The sequence below is a fragment of the Notechis scutatus genome, chromosome 7 (genome assembly GCF_049901735.1).
Source record: "Notechis scutatus isolate UNSWTSFEM ecotype Mainland chromosome 7, rNotScu1.2, whole genome shotgun sequence".
Taxonomy (NCBI): Eukaryota; Metazoa; Chordata; class Lepidosauria; order Squamata; family Elapidae; genus Notechis; species Notechis scutatus.
This window is the reverse complement of record NC_142015.1, coordinates 2422848-2442962: the sequence shown is the minus strand read 5'-3', so window position 1 is coordinate 2442962 and position 20115 is coordinate 2422848. Positions and strand designations below refer to the sequence as shown.

At 48.8% G+C, this 20115-nt stretch overlaps 1 protein-coding gene across 8 annotated transcripts in view; it reads left to right on the top strand.

Moving 5' to 3' along the window:
• The window catches only part of ANK1 (ankyrin 1), a 167780-nt gene that overhangs the window by 140456 nt on the left and 7209 nt on the right, over positions 1 to 20115 (top strand). For 6 of the 8 annotated variants that reach the window (XM_087969895.1, XM_087969893.1, XM_087969892.1 and 3 more), the window contains 9 exons: positions 2512 to 2631; positions 4445 to 4529; positions 6176 to 6256; positions 6825 to 6956; positions 10445 to 10591; positions 15144 to 15536; positions 15637 to 15709; positions 16530 to 16803; positions 19710 to 19793. In XM_087969895.1, coding sequence (XP_087826021.1) covers positions 2512 to 2631; positions 4445 to 4529; positions 6176 to 6256; positions 6825 to 6956; positions 10445 to 10591; positions 15144 to 15536; positions 15637 to 15709; positions 16530 to 16803; positions 19710 to 19793 — 1389 coding nt within the window. Of the gene's footprint in view, positions 1 to 2511; positions 2632 to 4444; positions 4530 to 6175; positions 6257 to 6824; positions 6957 to 10444; positions 10592 to 15143; positions 15544 to 15636; positions 15710 to 16529; positions 16804 to 17671; positions 18264 to 19709; positions 19794 to 20115 lie in introns of those variants that run through there. The other 2 variants (XR_015750336.1, XM_026689041.2) reach the window with 2 other exon arrangements.

Genomic DNA, 20115 nt, shown 5'->3' with positions numbered 1-20115 from the left:
TCAGGAAGAGAAGTTATCTTGGCTTGGTTGGGCCTCCACCAAGCAGTTACTTGTTGTAAGTAGACATTTCAGAAAGAAAAGCTAAGCTTGAGTCACTTCAGAATAACAGAACAGAATAACAGAATTGGGAGGAACTTTGGCACACTTCCAGAGTAGGGGGCTCCAACCTTGACCACTTTAAGACTGGTGGACTTGGAAATTGGAAAAACGAGGAGGAGGTGATTAAGAAAATAGTGGAATGTGCAGAAATGAGTCAATTAACATTAGCAATTAGGAGAATATTTTAAGGTATGGGATTTATTTTATCAATGGCTAGATAGAAAAGTAGGAAGTTGAAGTATAATACAATAGCAATGATATGTTATAATTGATGATTACAGAATGAATTATAACATGAATTAAAATTAGTAAGAATTGAGAGTTGCTCTAAAGGATAATGCAGATTTGAAATTAAAGTCTAATAATGATGTAATAATAATGTAATATGACATGGAAAGCTGACTAATGCAACATGAATGTAAACTTAACTTTAAGAAGAAAAGACTAGATTTTGTGCACAAGAAATATGTACCAACCGACGCACTGTATAATAGAAAGGTTTTACATGTTTTATGTTTGTGTTTGTCTGTGTTTGTTGTTTAAAAAAAAAAAAAGACTTGTGGACTTCGACTCCCAGAGTTCAGAGAGCAAAGCTGGCTGAGGAATTCTGGGAGTTGAAGTCCACAAGTCTTAAAGTAGCCAAGGTTGGAGATCCCTGTTCTAGAGCAACGTCCTGCTCAAGCTTATACCATTTCAGACAAATGTCTGGCACCCCCTTCTCATACTTCAATAAATTAGGGAGGCCTCTGTTTGAGACATTTTCAAAGATTTGAATATTCTGGACTTTAACAATGCTTTGGCCCTCTTGGTTTAAGCATCAGCACCTGTAAATCTCCATCAAGGTCATAACAGAATAAGAGAGTTGCGAGGGACCTTGGAGGTCTTCTAGTCCAGTGGCCCCCGACCTTTTCTGTACCACGGCCCGGTACAAAATGTACAAAATGATCCACGGACCGGTACTGGCATCAGCACGCACGACCAAGGCAAGCTGAGCTGAGCGACCGGCCAGCCGGCCATCCCCCGCTTCTCCCCGCCACCTTCAACTCCTCCTTTGTACCTTCTCGCGGTCGATGGACTTTTCGGGCTCTTTCTTAATCTCCTCCTGAATGACGCGAGACTCCACCGCCATGGGGACGGCTCTTGGTTCGAAGCCGCCCCCCTCCTTCGACGAAACTAAGCACCCAGACGCCGCTTTCCAACCGACGACCGACAAGCTCACCCAGAAGCACTTTCTCAAGCGCCGTCGAAACAAGATGGCGGCGCCCAAGTAAAATAGGCAGCCTGGTACAAATTGATCCACGGACCAGTACCGGTCCGGGGCCCGGTGGTTGGGGACCCCTGTTCTAGTCCAATCCCTTGCTCAAGCAGGAGATCCTATGCCATTCCAGACAAATGGCTGTCCAGTTTTGGAGCACCTAGAACTTCTGGAGACAAGCTGTTCCAGTGGGGAATTGTTCTCGCTGTCAGGAAGAGAACAATTAACTCTCACTACAGTTGGAAAAGTTTCCTTGTCCATGGCCAGGGGAGGGAAGAGGTCATACTGTTACTTTAACCTTGGTGTTCAGCAGCTGTTTGAAGCTAAAATCAGGGCCAGGAACAAGGTTGCAAAAGGATTAAAGCAGTGGTCCCCAACCTTTTTTATGCCGCGGCCCGGTACCGGCATCAGCTGGGCGCCGCCATCTTGTTTTGATGAAAAAGTGCTTCCGGTGAGCTTTCTACCCGGAAAAGCTCACCGAAAGCACTTTTTCATCAAAACAAGATGGCGGCGCCCAGCAAACCAGCGGCCCGGTAGGATTTGTGGACCGGTGGTTGGGGACCCCTGGATTAAAGGATCAAGGAAGTGCAGTTAGGATGAGCAGGAGACCGAAACCTGTGTCCTATAAGGGGAGACCGAAGGAGATTTAGTCTCTAGGAAAGACAGCTGAAGAGAAGATGATAACTGCTGTGTTTTTCCCCTCCCAAAAATATGACCTACCCCCAAAATAAGCCCCAGCCTGTTTTTTTTAAACACTTGTGCCTAATATAAGCCCTACCTCCCAAATAAGCTGTGTTGCTTGTCATCCAAGAAGCTCATCCGAAGAAAAATGAGAAAGTCCAGGTTGCCTCTTGCCGAAGCACCTTTGGGACAAATGTGACACGGACAAACCGAGAATCTCTATAGACATTTAGCGACGCAGAGCTGAAGAAGCTTCTTGGATGAGAAGGGAAATGTCTTCAAAGAAAAACCAAGGAAGTCCAGCTGTCTCTTGGGAGGGGAAAAAAAAAAGCACCTTTGGGACAAGCAGAAAGGAAAGTAAAATGAGAAAGATGGGCCTGAGAGCAAAGGCAAAGGAGGATTGTGGAATACGGGTGATACTTGGATTGGCTTCTTGAAGAACTTTCATTGGTTCCCTCTGCTCTTCTGAAATGTAGGTGAGGGACAGTAGCCGGGAAGCCAGTGGCTCTTTGTCTTTCCTTCGCAAGCCCATGAAGTATGAAGAGCTTCAGCACGTGCTGTGCCATCTGAATGTCACAATGCCACCCTGTTCCAAGGTGAGTAATTCCACCTTCTTGTGTCCCACCCTGCCCGTATTCCGTTGCTTTTGCATCGCTTCCTACTCCTTTGGGCTTGCTGCAGAGCAGGCTTAGGAACAGCCTTGGGGTTCAATCCCCTTGTAAGTTTGCAAAGATGCAATTCCCTGCAACACACCCAAATGCTGTAGATAGATCTACAGATGTCAGATTCTGATGACAGGTCAACAATGGTGCATTTGTCCCTCCCTCCACTGCCTAGCTCCCTTGAAAACACGGAAAGGAGCATGATTTTGAGGAGGAGGAGGAGTAATGGAATGGAATATGAACCTGGAGAAGGAATGGGTAATTTCCCAGGGAGGAGGCAGCGCGTTCCAGACAGAAGCCCAAAATACTGCACAGTCCCAAGGTGGATGAGGGATGAGGGAAGAAGAAAGAGGTTCAGGGTAACCACACTCTATATTCCCCCAGGGTTTATCTATTAGTATTGATCATCATCACCATCTCCATCATCATCATCATCATCTTTTAATGACCCCATAATCCCTTGCGGGGTAGAGTCTGGGCAGTTGAATGGAGCTAGCGGAGTGTTTTAATGGCCGGATGCTTTGCCTGTTGCCAATGCGGAGTTTTGTTCAGCAGATATATTCTCATTGTGCCCAGAGAGAGAAATATCTGCCTCTACCTAGGATCGAACCCACAGCCTCCTTTATAGCTCAGGGCTGAATTGTGGGGCCCTTAGTGCTCTCACAGCTTGGGGGCTTTCTTGTAGACATTTCATTACTAAACTCGGTAACGTTATCAGCACCAATGATGTTTGGAAATGAAACATCTGCAAAGAAAAACATTAAAAGAGTGTAACATTTAATTGTTATTTGTGGCAAGGTATGGGGAGAACTTATTCTTGTAAGACAGTGCTAGAGAATTCCAGAATATTCCCATTCCTCTAGCTCACAATCATTCAGTGGTTCTGAGGGCAATCCAGCTGTTTGCCAGGGAATCATGTTTTTGAACAGTTTGTGGTATTGTGGACATGGTTTGTACGCAAAACAGGCCTCTGAAGGACCATATCTGGAACACCATGAACCCGTTTTATTTTGGGAGATTTAACTTCTAGGAGAGAGAGAGAGAGAGAGATATTCCCTTTCTCCTATTGAATAGGATTGAGGTGGCTCAGAGAAGGATTGGAACATTCCAGAGATCTCTGGACCATTCCTTCTAAGAATGGTAGGCTTTGGTCAGACCTGTTCCAGATCACTACCTAATGCTTGCTCTGAACACCAGCATTCCTCAACAAGCAAGCTCATGGAACAAGGAAGCAAAGGAATGCCATGGATATCTCCCAACATCAATGTTCTCAGATCCTTGGCCGTGAGATGTCCTGGGCTGGTGCCAGAAATGGGAGAATCTTTCACAGAGGTGGCATTCAGCCGGTTCGGACCGGTTCTGGTGTACCGGTAGTGGAAATTTTGACTAGTTTGGAGAACTGGCCAATACCACCTCTGGCTGGCCCCGTCTACCCACTCCTGCCCTATCTTGCCCTATCCTTGTCTTTTAGCTCAACTGATTCGCGTGGCAGAGTGGATTTCCGCGCCTCAGCTGAGCTAAAAAAACAGCTCACCTCCACCAAGTGCTGACAGAGTGTGCGGTTTTTCCATTGTTGCGCGCGTGTTTTTATTGCTGCGAAGCGCGCTCTCATAGAACCGGTGGGAAAACATTTGGAATCCCACTGCTGGTCTTGTGTTTTTGACTATTTGTTGCGTGTGTGTGTGTGCGTGTGCTCCTCTCCCACTTGTGATGCTGAACCATCTCAAACCTTTCCTTGTTCTCCCAGACTTCTGGCAGTGAAGAGCGAAGGAGAACACTGACGCCGCTGGCCCTGCGGGATAGATACAGCCTTCTCAGTGACAGCACTCTGGGTAAGGGGAAGTGGTGGGATTCAAGCGGTTGTTAAGTTTCTGAGCAGGAGACGAGACCCCAGCGATGCAAGTTGGACAGAGCCGAGAACTCTGTTTCTCTTCGCTAAACTCTTAGCATTGAACTGGGTCAAATGAAGTTGCAAGTTTGAGGGTTTGTAAGCTGGAAAGCTTAGGCTAAGACACAACGTCCCTCCAAGGATGGGTAACGCCAATAAATAGGTAGATGTTTTAGATGGAATCAGACACCGGGCACATACTATTACATGTTAAAAAAGAAGAAGAAGGAATGTGGCCTGTTTTGGATCCAGGTTAGTGCAGGGCCTGTGCAGAGCCTCAGGGAGGGTGAAAAATGGGCCTCCTAGAAGTTTGGGAAGGCCAGAAATGGGCCTGTTTCTGGCTTCCAGCGAGTCTCCGGAGCCTGGGGAGGTCGAAAATGCCCCTCCTCCGTGGTGCAGGAGGCCGATTAGGCCACGCCCACCATGGCCACACCCACCCAGCAACCGGGCAGAGAACCGGTTGCTAAATTTGTTGAAGCCCACCCCTGGTTGGAATAGTCGGGTGATTTCATTAAGGAAAAAAAAAGCAGATAGCCTTGTGCATCTTTCCTGCCCACGCCCTCTTGGGAAAGGATCTGTTCCGAAAAATAGGCTGCTCAGAGGCTTTTAAATTTATTTTTAGGAAAATATTTGCAAAATGTACACACACACACACACACACACACACACACACACACACACACCATTCAAGGAACAATATGAAAACCACGCTTGAATTGTTTCCTTGTTTTTCAGTCATGGGCCAGCATAAAATTAGTAACAGTCATTCTAAAGTAGAGGTAATTTTTTTTAAAAAAAAAAATATCACATTGATAAGACTAAAATCAGGTAAAAATAAAATTACAAATGTAAAATTACAAAGTACGGGAATTAAAATCCAGGAGAAACCCCTAGATTTATAATCAATTTTACAATCAATATTCAAAATGCTGTATAGACGATTAAGGACGTAGGAATTCCTAAACACTGTGAGAATGTAAAGCTAAGCTAATTTACACTGAATGTCAGCATTCCAACTAACCAACTCCAAACCAAGAGACTCTGAGACATACATTTCCTCAAACTTGCATTTCATTAGAGTTGTCATATTGGCACATCTGGGAAAACCCGAATCCTTCCCAAAAGAGAATCCAAAGATCCATCCCCTGCACCCATCAGTCCATCATATCTGTCCCAATCCAATCTTCATCCCAACTGGAGACATTCCTCCATTCCTCCAGGTGCAGGGCAACATGCCCTTGACTCTCTGAGAAAGAGTGTTGTTCTGTCTAATCTCCTACCTCACTATGAAATCCCTCCTCCCAATTCCCAGGCTCTGAATGTGGCAGCCTCAAAGTTCCCAAGTAAAAAATGGCCTCCAAGGCTGATACTAATCCTTACTGAAGTCTGTATGGTTTGTTGGGGATTATGTTAATTATGATGCCTTCAATAGAAAACTGAAGAAGCTTCTTGGATGAGAAGTGAAATGTTTTCGGGGGGGGGGGGAACCCCAAGAAAACCCAGTTGCCTTTTGAACAGCATCTTTGGGATAACTCCAGCAATACCTGAAGATGGAGATGGTTGAGGTTGGCTTTGTTCTTCTTCTTCCAGGATCCCTTAACAGCACAGAGAAAGACAAGACCAACATGAAGTTGGCGGTCATTGCGGAACACTTGGGGCTCAGTTGGGCTGGTAAGTATCACTGGGGGCAAGGAGGAGAACCAAAGCCATGTGAAATGGCAGATGTGGAACACAGGTTAGGTGGGGAAATGTTGGCAAACCTGACCACTTCACCCTGAGACTGAATTGGCTGTTGAGGTTTGGACCTTGCAGGAACAATAGCAATAGCCCTTAGACTTATATACCGCTTTACAGTCCATTACAGCCCCCTCTAAGCGTTTGACAGAGTCAGCCTCTTGCCCCCAACAATCTGGGTCCTCATTTTACTGACCTCAGAAGGATGGAAGGAGGATCAAACTCCTGGCTGTGGGCAGAGTTATCCTGCAATGCTGCATTGAGGGAGGGAGGGATGGAAGGAAGGAAAGGAAGGAAGGAAGGAAGGAAGGAAGGAAGGAAGGAAGGAAGGAAGGAAAGAAAAAGGGGAGGGAGGGAAGAATGCAGGAAAAAGCACCTTTGGGACAACCATGACCTGGATGACTGAGAAGCTCCATAGATATTTAGCAATGAAAACCAGTTGCATTTCATTCTTACCTGATGATTGAACTGGCTCATATATAGTATTCTCCCCAATTCCCTGCAGAGCTGGCTCGAGAACTTCAATTCGGAGTGGATGATATCAATAGAATCCGAGTTGAGAACCCCAACTCCCTTCTGGAGCAGAGCATGGCCCTCTTAAATCTTTGGACCAGTCGTGGTGGCCAGAGTGCCAACAGTGAGTATCAATGATAAGTGTCGGAAATGAGGGCTCTTTTGCATATATCAGAGAGATGCTTTAGATTTTCTCGAGAGATTTTCAAAAATCAGCTCGTGTCATCAAAATAAAAATCTTTGGGTTACATCCTATACAACAATGGAAGGGTGCACTGAGCCCCAATGTGATGACCCAGAGTGTAACACAAATGTAACAAAATCCAAAACGTAAATAAATGTCCTTTAATGCCTCCAACTTAGCCCCACTGTTCAATAATACTCAGTTGGAGATCAAACGTACTCAAAAATAGACTTCAAAAGAAAGCAATACAGTCCGAACTCAATGAGCAGATAGAGGTGAAATAAAAAAACCAAACAAACTACAATGATGAAATTTCCACAACGGAACAGGAAAAGTATTTACCAAATTCAAGGAGATAACAAGGCACAGTCTGTTGGAAGGACGCCAACCAAGATAACTTCAGACCAAAATAAAAAACGCTTTGTTTCCAGCGTTTGCCAGTACGCAGGTCCAAACTCTTATTCAGTCCTCACACTTGCAGCCCATGAAGAGGATCAAGGCCCTCTCCTCCCGAGGAGACCATGTCTCTCCCTTATCCTCTCCTCCCTGCATGCCCTAGGATGGGTAGGGGGTGGGCCTGGGTCCTCCTCTGACTGCTCAGCCAGCCTCTGCCCTTCCCCAGCCTCCTTCACAACCTCCGGAGCCACACTCCCACTCCCTGTCGGCTGTTCCTCCTCTTCCTCAGAGTCAGTCTCCACCAGGGGCATGACACCCATGCTGTTGGCACTTTCATATCAAATTAATGCTACTTCGGAGGAGGAGTGTGGTGGCTCATGTGGTTAGGATGCTGGGGTGACAAGCAGCAAGTCCGTGCTTGAGATCCGAGTGTTACTGTGTGACGGGGTGAGCACCCGTCATTTGCTCCAGCTGACCTAGCAGTTTGAAAGCAAGTCATTGTGAGTAGATAAATGGGTACCACTTCATTGTGCCTTTTAATGGGGACATGAAAGGAGGGCCCCAATCAGGTGTCCCCTGGGCAATGGTGATGTCACCCGCCAAGCTTTTCGATCTGGAAGAAACTCGGTGTTTCCAACACGAAGGTAAGAAAATGCAGTTTAGAATCTTGTCCCAAAGGTGCTTTTTCAGGAGGCAACTTACTTCCCTTCCCCACCATCCAGTCAGAGCTGAAGAAGCTTCTTGGATGAGAAGCAAAACGTCTTCAAAGAAAAAAAAACAAAAACGAGAAAGTCCAGTTGCCTCCTGAAAAAAGCACCTCGGGGCAACCATGACCTGGATGCCTGAGAATCTCTACAGACTTTTAGTTTCAAATCTTCCTGCCATTTTGGAAATCTCTTAAGTGATGGGAATTGAGTTAAGAAGGCGGAGTTGGAGATTGATATATCGGCTGTGAGCAGAGGTGGGCTTCAAAAATTTTAGCCATCGGCTCTCTGCCCCATTGCTGCCTCTGGCATGGCCATGGTGGGTGTGGCCTAGTTGGCCTCCTGCACCACACTGTGTCGGGGGACGTTTTCACCCTTCCCGGGCTCCAGAGGATTTCCTTGAGCTTCTGGGAGGGCAAAAACAGCCTCCTCAAACTCCGGAGGCCCTCTGGAGGCCAGAAATGGACCCATTTCCAGCCTTCTGGAACTTCTGGCCCATTTTTTGCCCTCCTCAGGTGCTGGAGGCTTTCCTTGAGCCTCCAGGAAGGCAAAAATGGCCTCCCTGGACTTTGGAAGGCCCTCCGGAGGTTGGAAATGAGCCCGTTTCCGGCCTTCTGGAACCTCTGAAAGGCCTGTTTTTCGCCCTCCAAAAACCTCTTCGTGGGCCCTGCACTTACCTGACATCCAAAATGGGCCGTGTGGGGACTCCTGGGAGGGGAGGGGCAGGGTGGGTGGGACCAGCCAGGGGTGGGATTTGCCGGTTCACTGAACCGGCCATAACTGGTTTGTTTGAACCGGGGAGAACCCGTAGCAGCCCACACCTGGTTGTGGGTCCTCCCTTAAGTTTCCACTCACCTATTTTCTTCTCCCATTTATGAATATGAGCGACCAAAAAAGTACCTTACCATTGGCCCTCTGCCATATCAAAAAATAATGAAGGTACTCCTTTGCCGATTTTAAATCAATTTTACTTCCTTCTTTGCCCAAGAGTATCTTCTCTCCCTTATTTTTTATTTAAAAATGGCGGATGTTCAAAGCTCAGGGCCATCGAAGATGGTAAAACACCTGGATCATAAGAAGTGAGATCAAGAGTCCCCTTACTTTGCATTCTTTTTTCTTCACGCCCATATCTCATGGAATTACTTTACCAAGCAAGAATTAAATATATATATTTATCGGTTGACACAAAAGAAGGTGACCATTCCTTTCACATTTATCATTTTTATTTTATTATATAAAATACAAAGAAGAAAAGAAAATAGGAAATTAAGGGAGGGAACTGGAAAGGCGGGGGGAAGAGGGTGTAAGATACAAGGGGGATGTTATGGTTAGCTGGCAGGTGTGGATGGTGGAGGAGAGCAAGGACTGAGGAGGGGCCGGGACCATCAGGGAGTGGAGTGATGCCTTCAGGGATTGTGGGGGCTGGCAGCAGTGACGAGGAGGTTCCCGAGGAGCCTGTGCCAAGTGCGCATGAGCACAGGATGATTCGTAGAAGAGAACAGCTGGAGCAGCACAGGAGACTTGGGAGTAAGGATGCAACGTGATGGCCCCTCCCTCCAGGGAATATAAGCCTGGTTTCAAAAGGTTTTTTTCCTTTTGCAGAAAGCAAAAACGTTCTAAGGACCCAGCATTGTGTGTAGAGACTCGGGCTTATCTGACGAATTCTGTCAAGGCTTTTCTGGTTGGACTAATTGGCTGTAAGCCATCTTTTATCTACAAAGAAGTTATTTGTAGATTAAAGCTGAGAAGGTTTGAGTTGCTGCGTTTGTTTGAGATTTTCTTGCTGGTAACAGGGTTGGGTCAGAACAGGAAGAGAACAGTACAAGATAAACACATTCCAACCTCAACTTTTTGCTTTTACACATGAATATGTAACTAGCCATTCCCACATCTCTCTAATCAACAAAACCAAGGTCAACGTTTCGTTTTAGAGAAAGAAGGTGACCATTCCTATTAAAGGACCGTAAAACAGGGGTCCCCAACCGCCGTCCGCGGACCGGTACCGCGCTGGAACAACCCTTACCGGCGCTGGTTGCTGGCGCCGCCATCTTTTGGTAAAAGCGCTCTGGTGAGCTTTTCCGGTAGAAAGCTCACCGGAAGCGCTGTTTCGTCATAAAAGATGGCGGCGCCAGTTGACGCTGGTACGGGCGGCGCCCAGCTGATGTCGGAACCGGGCCGCGGCGTCGAAAAGGTTGGGGATCCCTGCCGTAAAAGATCAAACTCTGTTCGAGTGGGTGTTTCTACCATGGTTTGGGTGAGGCTCTACTTGGTTTTAGGTCTAACTCTAATTTCCCGTTCTTAACCCCTTCTTCCTCGTCCTTTGTCCAGTGGAGAGCCTTTACGCAGCCCTTCGCAACATTGACCGTAGCGAGATTATCAACATGCTGGAAGGTTCTGGGCGTCAGAGTCACAGCCTGAAGAGTGACAAACGCTACCGGCACAGAGACTATTCTGGGTCACCCTCCCAGTTAAATGGTGAGTCCCAGATCCACTCTCTTCTGCCAGCTTCAGATCTTTCCTGGTTGCCTCCTGTGATCGCAATCCTCCTTTCTTTCTCATTCTGGATCTAATAATGAATACTTGGCAAGGAGGAACCATCTCGCTCACCATCCAGAGGGCAGTATGTATCTTAGTTCCTCCTTAATTCCTAGCCAGATCATAGTTGATGGAGTTCAACTCCCCCAACTCTCTTTCTCCCCATCTACTTGGCTTCGAGCAACATTTCTCAATTGTACTAGCTTGAAGATGTGAGAATGTCCAACTCTCAGAACTTCCCTGCCAGCCAGCCACGTGTCTTAAAGCTGCCAAGGTTGAGAAACCATGGCTTAAAGGAGGATAGATTAGACCAGGGGTCTCCCAACTTGGCAAGTTTAAGACTTGTGGATTTCAACTCCCAGAATTTTATGCTGGCTGGAGAATTCTGGGAGTCGAAGTCCACAAGTCTTAAAGTTGCCAAGTTGGGAGACCTCTGGATTAGACACACACCTCTGATAGAGAGAGGAACAGTCTCTATGGCATCCAAACAAGCAGACTGGCAAGGAGGTTTTGACAGGGGACCGAGCACCAGTCCTCCTGGGCTTTAAAAATATGTGGTTATCGCTTTCCATGGGATTTGAGTTGCTCACCTTGCTTCAAAACAGAAGTAGTCAACGGTTCTGCTGATGAGATGGTTTGGGAATAGCTGTTGGATCCTAAAGGTGATAGAGACCAGGCTTTGGACAATTTAAGTTGAGATGTCCTCAGTGCTGGGGGGTGATTAATGGGTTATCAAGGGGCCTGGTTTAAGTCCAGAGTTGCAATCCAGGTGTCCCTTCGAAGAATGGGACCTCTAACCACTTACACTAGTGTGAATCAAGACAGGAGCGGGTTTTAGTGGGCACTGGAGACAAAATGTAGCCAGTGGTGGGATTCAAAGAATTTAAGAACCGGTTCTCTGCCCTAATGATTTCTTCCAACAACCAGTTCACCAAACTGCTCTGAAAGTTAACAACCGGTTCTTGTGAACCGGTGCAAACCGGCTGAATCCCATCGCTAAATGTAGCCCACGAGGCTCTGATGCGATTAAGAGAGGTACACCCAGCTTCTCTAGTGCGCTGCCATTCTTTCTCTGCCTCGTCCCTCCGCGGTGTGATCTTCCACTTTCTCTCCTGCCAGAGGGGGTGCTGGTTGTACCAAGCTGGCTGGCTGGGAGGTGCCCAACATGGCACCACTGGCTTCACCCTGGTCTCTCCTCCTCCTCCTCCTCCTCTCCTCCTCCACCTCCTCCTCCTCCTCCTCCTCCTCCTCCTCCTCCTCCTCCTCCTCCTCCTCCTCCTCCTCTTCCTCCTCCTCCCACCTCTTCTCCACCTCTTCTTTCTCTCTCCTCCTCCTCTCCTCTCTCCTCCTCCTCCTCCTCCTCCCTCCTCCTTCCTCCTTCCTCCTCCTCCTCCTCCTCCTCCTCCTCCTCCTCCACCTCCTCTTCTTCTCCTCCTCCCCTCCTCCTCTTCTTCTTCCTCCTCCTCCTCCACCTCTTCTTCCACCTCTTCTTCCTCCTCCTCCTCCTTCCTCTCTCCTCCTCCTCCTCCTCCTCTTCTTCCTCCTCCTCCTCCTCTTCCTCCTCCACCTCTTCTTCCACCTCTCTTCTCCTCCTCCTCCTCCTCCTCCTCCTCCTCCTCCTCCTCCTCCTCCTCCCTCCTCCTCCTCCTCCTCCTCCTCCTCCTCCTCCTCCTCCCTCCTCTCCCTCCTCCACCTCTTCTTCTTTCCTCTCCTCCTCCTCCTCCTCCTCCTCCCTCCTCCTCCTCCTCCTCCTCCTCCTCCTCCTCCTCCTCCTCCTCCTCTTCTTCCACCTCTTCCTCCTCCTCCTCCTCCTCCTCCTCCTCCTCCACCACCACCACCACTGTCTCGGCAGGTCTTTTTCTCTCTTGTCTGATCTGAGCCTTCCTAGAGCTGCGGCTTTGCTAACGAGCGCATGGTTTGCCCACTTGGCCTGGCCTTTCTCCCCTTTGCATCTTCTTGCTGCCCCCACCCCCCAGCCCCCCAGCCCCGCTACTGCTGCTTTCTTTCCTTGCCTTCCAGCAGCTTAACAACCCAGGCCTGAGCTGAACCTGGACACACCCAACTCTGGCTGAAGCTGGGCAAGTTCTGTTTCGTGGCTGCATGGAACGATCGTCACACTCACACTGAATCTTTGGGAGTAGGGAGGCGCACGTTCTTTCGCTTCCCTGCCCTTACCAGAGGTCAGCCCCTGCAGAGGTTCCTGGAATCAATAAAAGAATATTTGTAACTCAGGGTTGACGTGAGGGGTCCTGGGTGCTCTTTGAGCTGGGTTGGTTTTCTGGCAGACGTTTCCTTTACCAATCTAGGTAACATCATCAGGTCTGGTCCTTCTTCTCAGTCCTAGCGACGGTGGTGGGAAATGAACTTGGTTTGGGACTTGGTTTGGGAAATGAAACATCTGCAAGAAAACCAGCCAGCTCCAAGAGCACCCAGGACTCCTGATTCCAGGAATGTTATTCGCTGTGGAAGGGTAGAACAGCAGAACTTTGAAAAAAAAAATGGAGTGAATTTTTCTCTGCAACATCTGGTGCCAAGCAAAATTATTTTGACTTTCTTTCTCACATTTTCCTCCTACTCAAGACCACGCAACCTTTTTTCTTCTGAAAGTCCCTCCCCCTTCATCCTTTGCTCCTCCCTTCCTCTTTGCCAAAGTTAGAGCTCTCTTCTTTTGCACCACTTCACCCTCCTGTAATTTTATGGTTGAAAAAAAATGCCACGATGGACAGGGTACTTACAGAGGAGCCTTCCCCCCAATGCTCTCTGGATGGGCCTATAACTTCCTGCAAGCAGTTATTTATTTATTAATTAAATGTATATGCTGCCTGGGCTCACTATTGAGTGACTCTGGATGGCTGCAAGCATTCATGGCCCTTTTGCCCATGGAAATGGTCGGTCCAGGGATTCTGCCAAAGGAGAAGTTGGAGGCAGCTACTTTGCAATGTTTAGCAAATAGGAGCCTAAAAATATACAATTCTGATAGGTAGGTAGATAGATGATAGATAGATAGATAGATAGATAGATAGATAGATAGATGTAGGTAGGTAGGTAGGTAGGTAGATAAATGGATGGATGGATAGATGGATGGATAGATAGATAGATAGAGGATAGATAGATAGATAGATAGATACCGGTAGATAGGTAGATAGATGGATAGATAATTGATAGATGATAGATGATAAATAGATAGTTAATAAATAGATGATAGATAGAGAGATTCTTGTCTTGTCTTCTGGTGCTTTGGAAAATGTTGACCCCCCTCTATTAGTACTGTATCGTGTCGCCCTTAGTCCAAGGACAAGAAGCATCCATGGGGTTTCAGCATTAAAACCACACTATAAAAAAGATGTTGAGACTCTAGAAAGAGTGCAGAGAAGAGCAACCAGGATGATTAGGGGACTGGAGGCTACCAGGATGATTAGGGGACTGGAGGCTAAAACATATGATGAACGGTTGCAGGAACTGGGCCTGGCTAGTCTAGGGAAGAGAAGGACCAGGGGAGACAGGATAGCAGTCTTCCAATATTTGAGGGGCTGCCACAGAGAGGAGGAGGGGGTCATGCTATTTTCCAAGGCACCTGAAAGCCAGACAAGAAACAATGGATGGAAACTTAACAAGGAGATATTCAACCTAGAAATAAGGCGGAATTTCCTGACAGGGAGAACAATCAACCAGTGGAACAGAAGGTCCCTTCAAAAGTTGTGGGAGCTTCATCACTGGAGGCTTTCAAAAAGAGACTGGACTGACATTTGTCAGAAATAGTGTAGGGTTTCCTGCTTGGGTAAGGGGTTGGACTAGATGACCTACAAAGTCCCTTCCAACTCTGTCAATCTGTTAAAAGGAAAGGACCCAGGGGCAATTTTTCCTTTCCCCCCTTCACTCCCAAACTTGAAGACATTCCATAAGAAACAACAAACAATACTTTGATTGTTGCCTTAACTCTATGCAGAGCCCACCTCTTGACTCCGCCCCCATGCCCGATACATAGACTTTATCCCAGAATCTTCCTCCTGCAAAGTCCCTCTTAGGAGTTCTGGGCATTGACGTCCCTCCCGCTCCCCCATACCAAGATTGGGAAAGTTTCGTGTTAAGAGTTCAAGTTAGTGTGAGATCCACCTTGCATTCCTGGCTCCCCTTACCTTCCCCCTTGCTCTCTCAACGAGAGCAAGTACCCCTCCCCTCCTCGCCCTTTTCTCCCTGGTGCAATTTTACTCCCCTTCCCCGGGTGGTGCTGGGTCCAGGAAGCTGTCAATCCAACTCCATGGGTTGGAGACCCTTTGATGCGTGCAATAACCCAGAGCATTGTTTCTCCACCTTGGCGACCTTTAAGAGGCCTGGACTTCAACTCCCAGAATCCCCCCTACCTCTTAAAAGTTTGCCAAGGGGTCGAACAACGCTGTCCAGAGGGACAGGGCCGCTGAATCCTGCCTCCCTCCCCTCCCCCGCCCCCCCCAGTTCAGTGTGTCAGTCTGTCGTCCTCTGTCTGCCCACGCAGGTTATGCTTCGCTGCAGGACGAGCTGCTGTCCCCCGCCTCCATGCACTACGCTCTGCCTTCCCCGCTGTGTGCCGACCAATACTGGAATGAGGTGGCCATCCTGGAAGCCATCCCCATGGCTGCCAGCGAGCAGGATGCCCTCCTGGAGATGTCGGACATGCAGGTATGGTCCTCCGGGCTGACGCCCTCGCTGGTGACGGCCGAAGATTCCTCCCTGGAGTGCAGCAAGGCTGAGGACTCGGACGCCACGAGTGAAGGGCGGTTCACGGGGCAGCTGCTGGAGGATGTGCATGGCCCCGCCGACCCTCTTGGTTCCATGGACCTGGTGGAGGAAGACACAGTGGATTCAGATGCCATGAATGGCCTGATGGACATGTTAGAGCAGGAGGAAGGTCAGAGGTCAGAGGGGAGAAGGCCAGATGGAGAGCGCTAAAGGGGGGGGAGCCATTTGGGGGAGTCAGGGTTCACACTGTGACCTCTTTCTCATTCCAGGCCAGCAGAGAGTCCAAGTGGGCATCACAGAGTCGCCCACTATTAGCCGGGTGATAGAGAAGGGCAAGGACAGGTAAGGCAACGCCCAGTTGAAAGGACGGTGGGAGGGGACTGGGGGGGGGGGGAGGAACTCTGAAGGTGGGCTAGCCTGGGAAAGAGAGAAGACACCTTGGATCAGTTCTGGATTGTCCCCAAGGAAATGCCCTGATTACGTCTGGCAAGACCGGACTGAATTGCTCAAACAGAGGCACAGATACACAGTCACTTGTATAAATCCTTCCCTTCCCCACCATACAGTCAGAATTGGAGAAGCTTCTTGGAGGAGAAGCAAAATGTCTTAAAAAGAAAAAAAAACCAGAAAGTCCAAGTGCCTCTTGAAAAAAAGAAGCACCTTTGAGACAACCTGGGTGATGGAGAATCTCCGCAGACCTTAAGAGACAGCCAAGCTTAGGTATTTGGGTTGGAGAAAGAGCCAGAACTTCCTTCCCAGAAGTTCTCAAGAGTTATCTTGATGATGCCAACAATGGCTTGCTTTCGGCAAGAAAAGCCAAGGAGACTGCTTGGAATGTGGGCATCATTCTGGGTTTTTCAGAGTCTGTCAGGGCCCCGTCAAATTTTGGGAAAGCGGCCCCTGAAATTCCAGACTAAATCTAGTGCTGTGGATTTTGTACTCTAAAGCAGAGAGGTCCCCAAACTTGGCAAGACTTGTGGACTTCAACTCCTAGAATTCTCCAGCCAGCTGGCTGGAGAATTCTGGGAGTTGAAGTCCACAAGTCTAAAGTTGCCAAGTTTGGGACCTCTGTTCTAGGAATGAAACAAACAAACAAACAAACAAACAAACAAACAAACCCACACCTCTCTCTTTCTGTCCTTTACCCCGACCCCACCCCCAGGCCCGGTGAATGGGTAGTCGAGAGTGCCTTCATCTCCAGCTTGTCGGACTTGGGCAAAGGGGTGTCTCTGAGCCCACCGCTCCTGCGACAAGGGCTGTCGTCTTACAAATTGCGGGGCCGGGAACGAGAGAAACTGGAGCACATGCGGATCGACTCGTCAGAAGAGCGGGAAAGCTCCCTCTTCCAGAGGGACTGGGGTCTCCAGCCGGGGAGGCAGCAAGGTTTAGCCAAGTGGTTGGAGGACTCCGGCGGCAGCTGCTTTGCACAAATGCAGGTAACAACCCAGGTGGACCTCCATGCAGGGGTGGGATTCAACCGGTGTAACAACCGGTTCAGTGAGCGGTGTTTGAACACCGCCTATTTTGAGCTCTAATACTTACCTTCGACTGCAGCCCCGGTGAGTGAAACAGCTGAGGTGCGGCAATCCACTGTGCCGCGCGGATCAGCTGAGCTGCAAAACGTGGATATAAAAGACAGACTAGTGCAGGGGTGGGGGGTGAGGGCAAATATTCACCGGAACTACCGGTTCGTGTGAACCGGTCCAAACCGGTAGAATCCCATGCCTGCCTCAATCTACAGCTGCAATTGAACCCAACGGTTCACCATTTTTTCTTGCCACCGTTGTTAAGCAAATTGTTGTCCTTGTCAAGCTAGGAATGTGGTTGTTAAATGAATTGGGCTTCCTGCTTGTCAGAAGGTTGTCAAAGGGGGGAGAAATCACGTGACCCCGGGGACCCAGCAGCAAACCGTCATAAATGTAAAGTGGTTGCCATGCGTCTGAGTTTTTGATCCTGGGCCTGCTGCAAAAGGTCCTAACTGTGAAAAGTGGTCCAAAGTCCCTTTCTTCAATGCCATCACAACTTTGAACGGTTGCTAAATGAACCGCTGCAAGTCAGTAACACCTGTAATAGGCTGTCGGTTGCAAACCCTGCAGTTAGGGATGCTGACCAGCAGATGGCGTTCTTCTGCTTTTGCTAAGGGAGGAAGGACCACCCACACACCCAGCCAGCCGCCCGGTGGCCTCTATTTATATCTGCCTGGCCAGCAACTCTGCTTGTTTCCTAATTGGGTAACGCCAGGGTCTCTCTTAGAGGCAGACCCAGCAGGACCAGAAATAGAGCCCCTCCAGCCTGCCAATTGCTGGGCTGGGTTTAAGAGAGGTACCCTAACCTGGTTTAAAGGTTGGCACAGCACATTCCCAAGGCACAGCAGCCGACGGATTCCAATCCAGCCACCCTGACTTCTTGCCTTGAGGGTGACTTTGACAAAGTTCCTCCTTGGAGAAGGGGGATAGAAGGCTTGGCCACGGGCCTTCGAGCAGCTGCTCTGGGACAGGGCTAATATTACACCCCCTTCCTCACCTGCCACTGCCTAAGTGCAGAGAGAGAGAGAGAGAGGAAGAGAGTGGCTGCTCCGGCCACCAGCCCGGAAGGTGCCCTGCGGCCATAGGAGCAGAAGGCGTTGGGCTCAACCTGACTGGGATATGATCGGCCACCTGGCTGCTCCTAGAGGACCATGTGGGGCTTTCTGACCCAGCTGCTCGTCAGTTTAGTCCTTCTGGGCTTCTTCCTGGTCAGCTGCCAGAACCTCCTGCACATCGCCCAGGGCTCCGTCCAGTTCGTGCTGAAGCATATCCACCAGGAGCTGGACAAGGAGCTGGGGGAGAGCGAAGGGCTGAGTGACGATGAGGAGGTGGTTTCCAGCCGGGTGGTGCGCAGACGTGTCTTCGTCCAGGTAGCCCCTTTGGGTGTGGTGGGCAGGTGTAGACCTTTGGGGCGAAGGTGCCCAAAGTGTGGTGGAGAAGCTGTTTTTCTTAGCTTTTGGGTGCCAGGCAAAGATTTTGTAGCCCTGTTAAAGGTAAAGTTTCCCCTCGCACATACGTGCTAGTCGTTTCCGGCTCTAGGGGGCCGGTGCTCATCTCCGTTACAAAGCCAAAGAAGAGCCAGCGCTGTCCGAAGACTGTCTCCGTGGTCATGTGGCCGGCAGGACTAAACGCCTTCGAAGGCGCATGGAAGAACACTGTTCCCTTCCCACCAAAGGGGTCCCTATTTTTCTACTTGCATTTTTTAAAATGTGCTTTCGAACTGCCAGGTTGGCAGAAGCTGGGACAAGGAACGGGAGATCGCTCTGTGACGCGGCGCTAGGGATTCGAACCGCCAAACTGCCGACCTTTCTGATCGACAAGCTCAGCGTCTTAGTCACTGAGCCACCAGGTCCCCCCCATAGCCCTGTTGAGCTTGGCCAACTGGCAAAAAATCACTGTTGAGCAGAGAACGTGGTGTTTATCTGATTTTACCTGGACAGGGAATCTGACTTTTGGACATAAGTGGAAGAGCAATTAACATTGCTAGTTTCTAGGCAAGATTTGTTTGACGGGTAGAGGCTTTCATTATGCATTTGATTTTTAAATGTTATGCTGTTCGGGTTCGAATCCCAGAAAGGTATGGCTAGCGGACGAGAGCTAAGTAGCTAGAAACAGATCTATGCTAGTCTCCCTTTATTTCTTTGTCAATAAATATAAATTCAACACACACCCAAAAAATAGTTTGTCGCGAAGGCTCCTGGATTGGGGCTGAAAGGCAAAAGTGGAAGCAAAAGTACGCTCTGTCCCATATTTGGGTAGAGCAGGTTGCAATGATAGACTGGTCTCACCAGAAAAACACTTAAACTCTTCCCCCCTGCTATAGCCAACAAAGCGAGGAGAGGCCATGGCTTAGAGGTTAATACGTTTACTTAAGATACAAGTAGCCTGGGTTCGAATCCCCAGCTAGCTGAGGAGATCTAAAATAGTTTGAAATAGATCTACGCTAGTCTCCCTTTATTTCTTTGTCAATAAATATAAATTCAATGCACACGCACACAAAAATAGTTTGTCGTGGAAGCGATTTCCTGCAAAAGCTTCTGGATTGGGGTTGAAAGGCGAAAGCGGAAGCAGCCTGCTCCATTCCATATTTGGGTTAGACCAGGTTTTCCTGATAGACCGGTCTCACCGGGGGAGGGGGGGGATAGTTCTGCTGTACTACTGTATGCCTTATTTTAATTGTGATGTTTCTGACATGAATGAAACAAACAAACATACTTGGAAGAGCCCAGCTGTGCACGGAGTAGAGGGCAGACGAGAGAATATCTTGATCCCAAGGGCGATCTCTGCTTGTCTTGTTTTTCTCTCCACCTCCCCAGGGTAACGAAATATTGGATATCCCTGGAGAACAAGTGACCGAAGAGCAATTCACTGATGAACAAGGCAACATTATCACCAAGAAGGTGAGCCTATCGTGCAAAAGGAGAATATCACCACTGTTTAGCCCCCATTGAGCCTCATCTCTTGGAGTTGGGAGTTGTCTCTATTGACATCTCACAACCTTGGGGCAGAGGGCAATAATGCCAAGAAAACAGATTGCAATCCCATGTCCAATTTTCCTCTTTGGTGCCAAACTCTCCCCCCCTTCCTCCCCCCCCTGCTTCCCCCCTCTCCCTGTGTCCTGGAGGTCCCAGATCCTCCTCCAGATCCTCCTCCTCCTCCTCCTCCTCCTCCTCCTCCTCCTTCTTCATCATCATCTGCAAAGGACATAAATAGAGGAGGGTT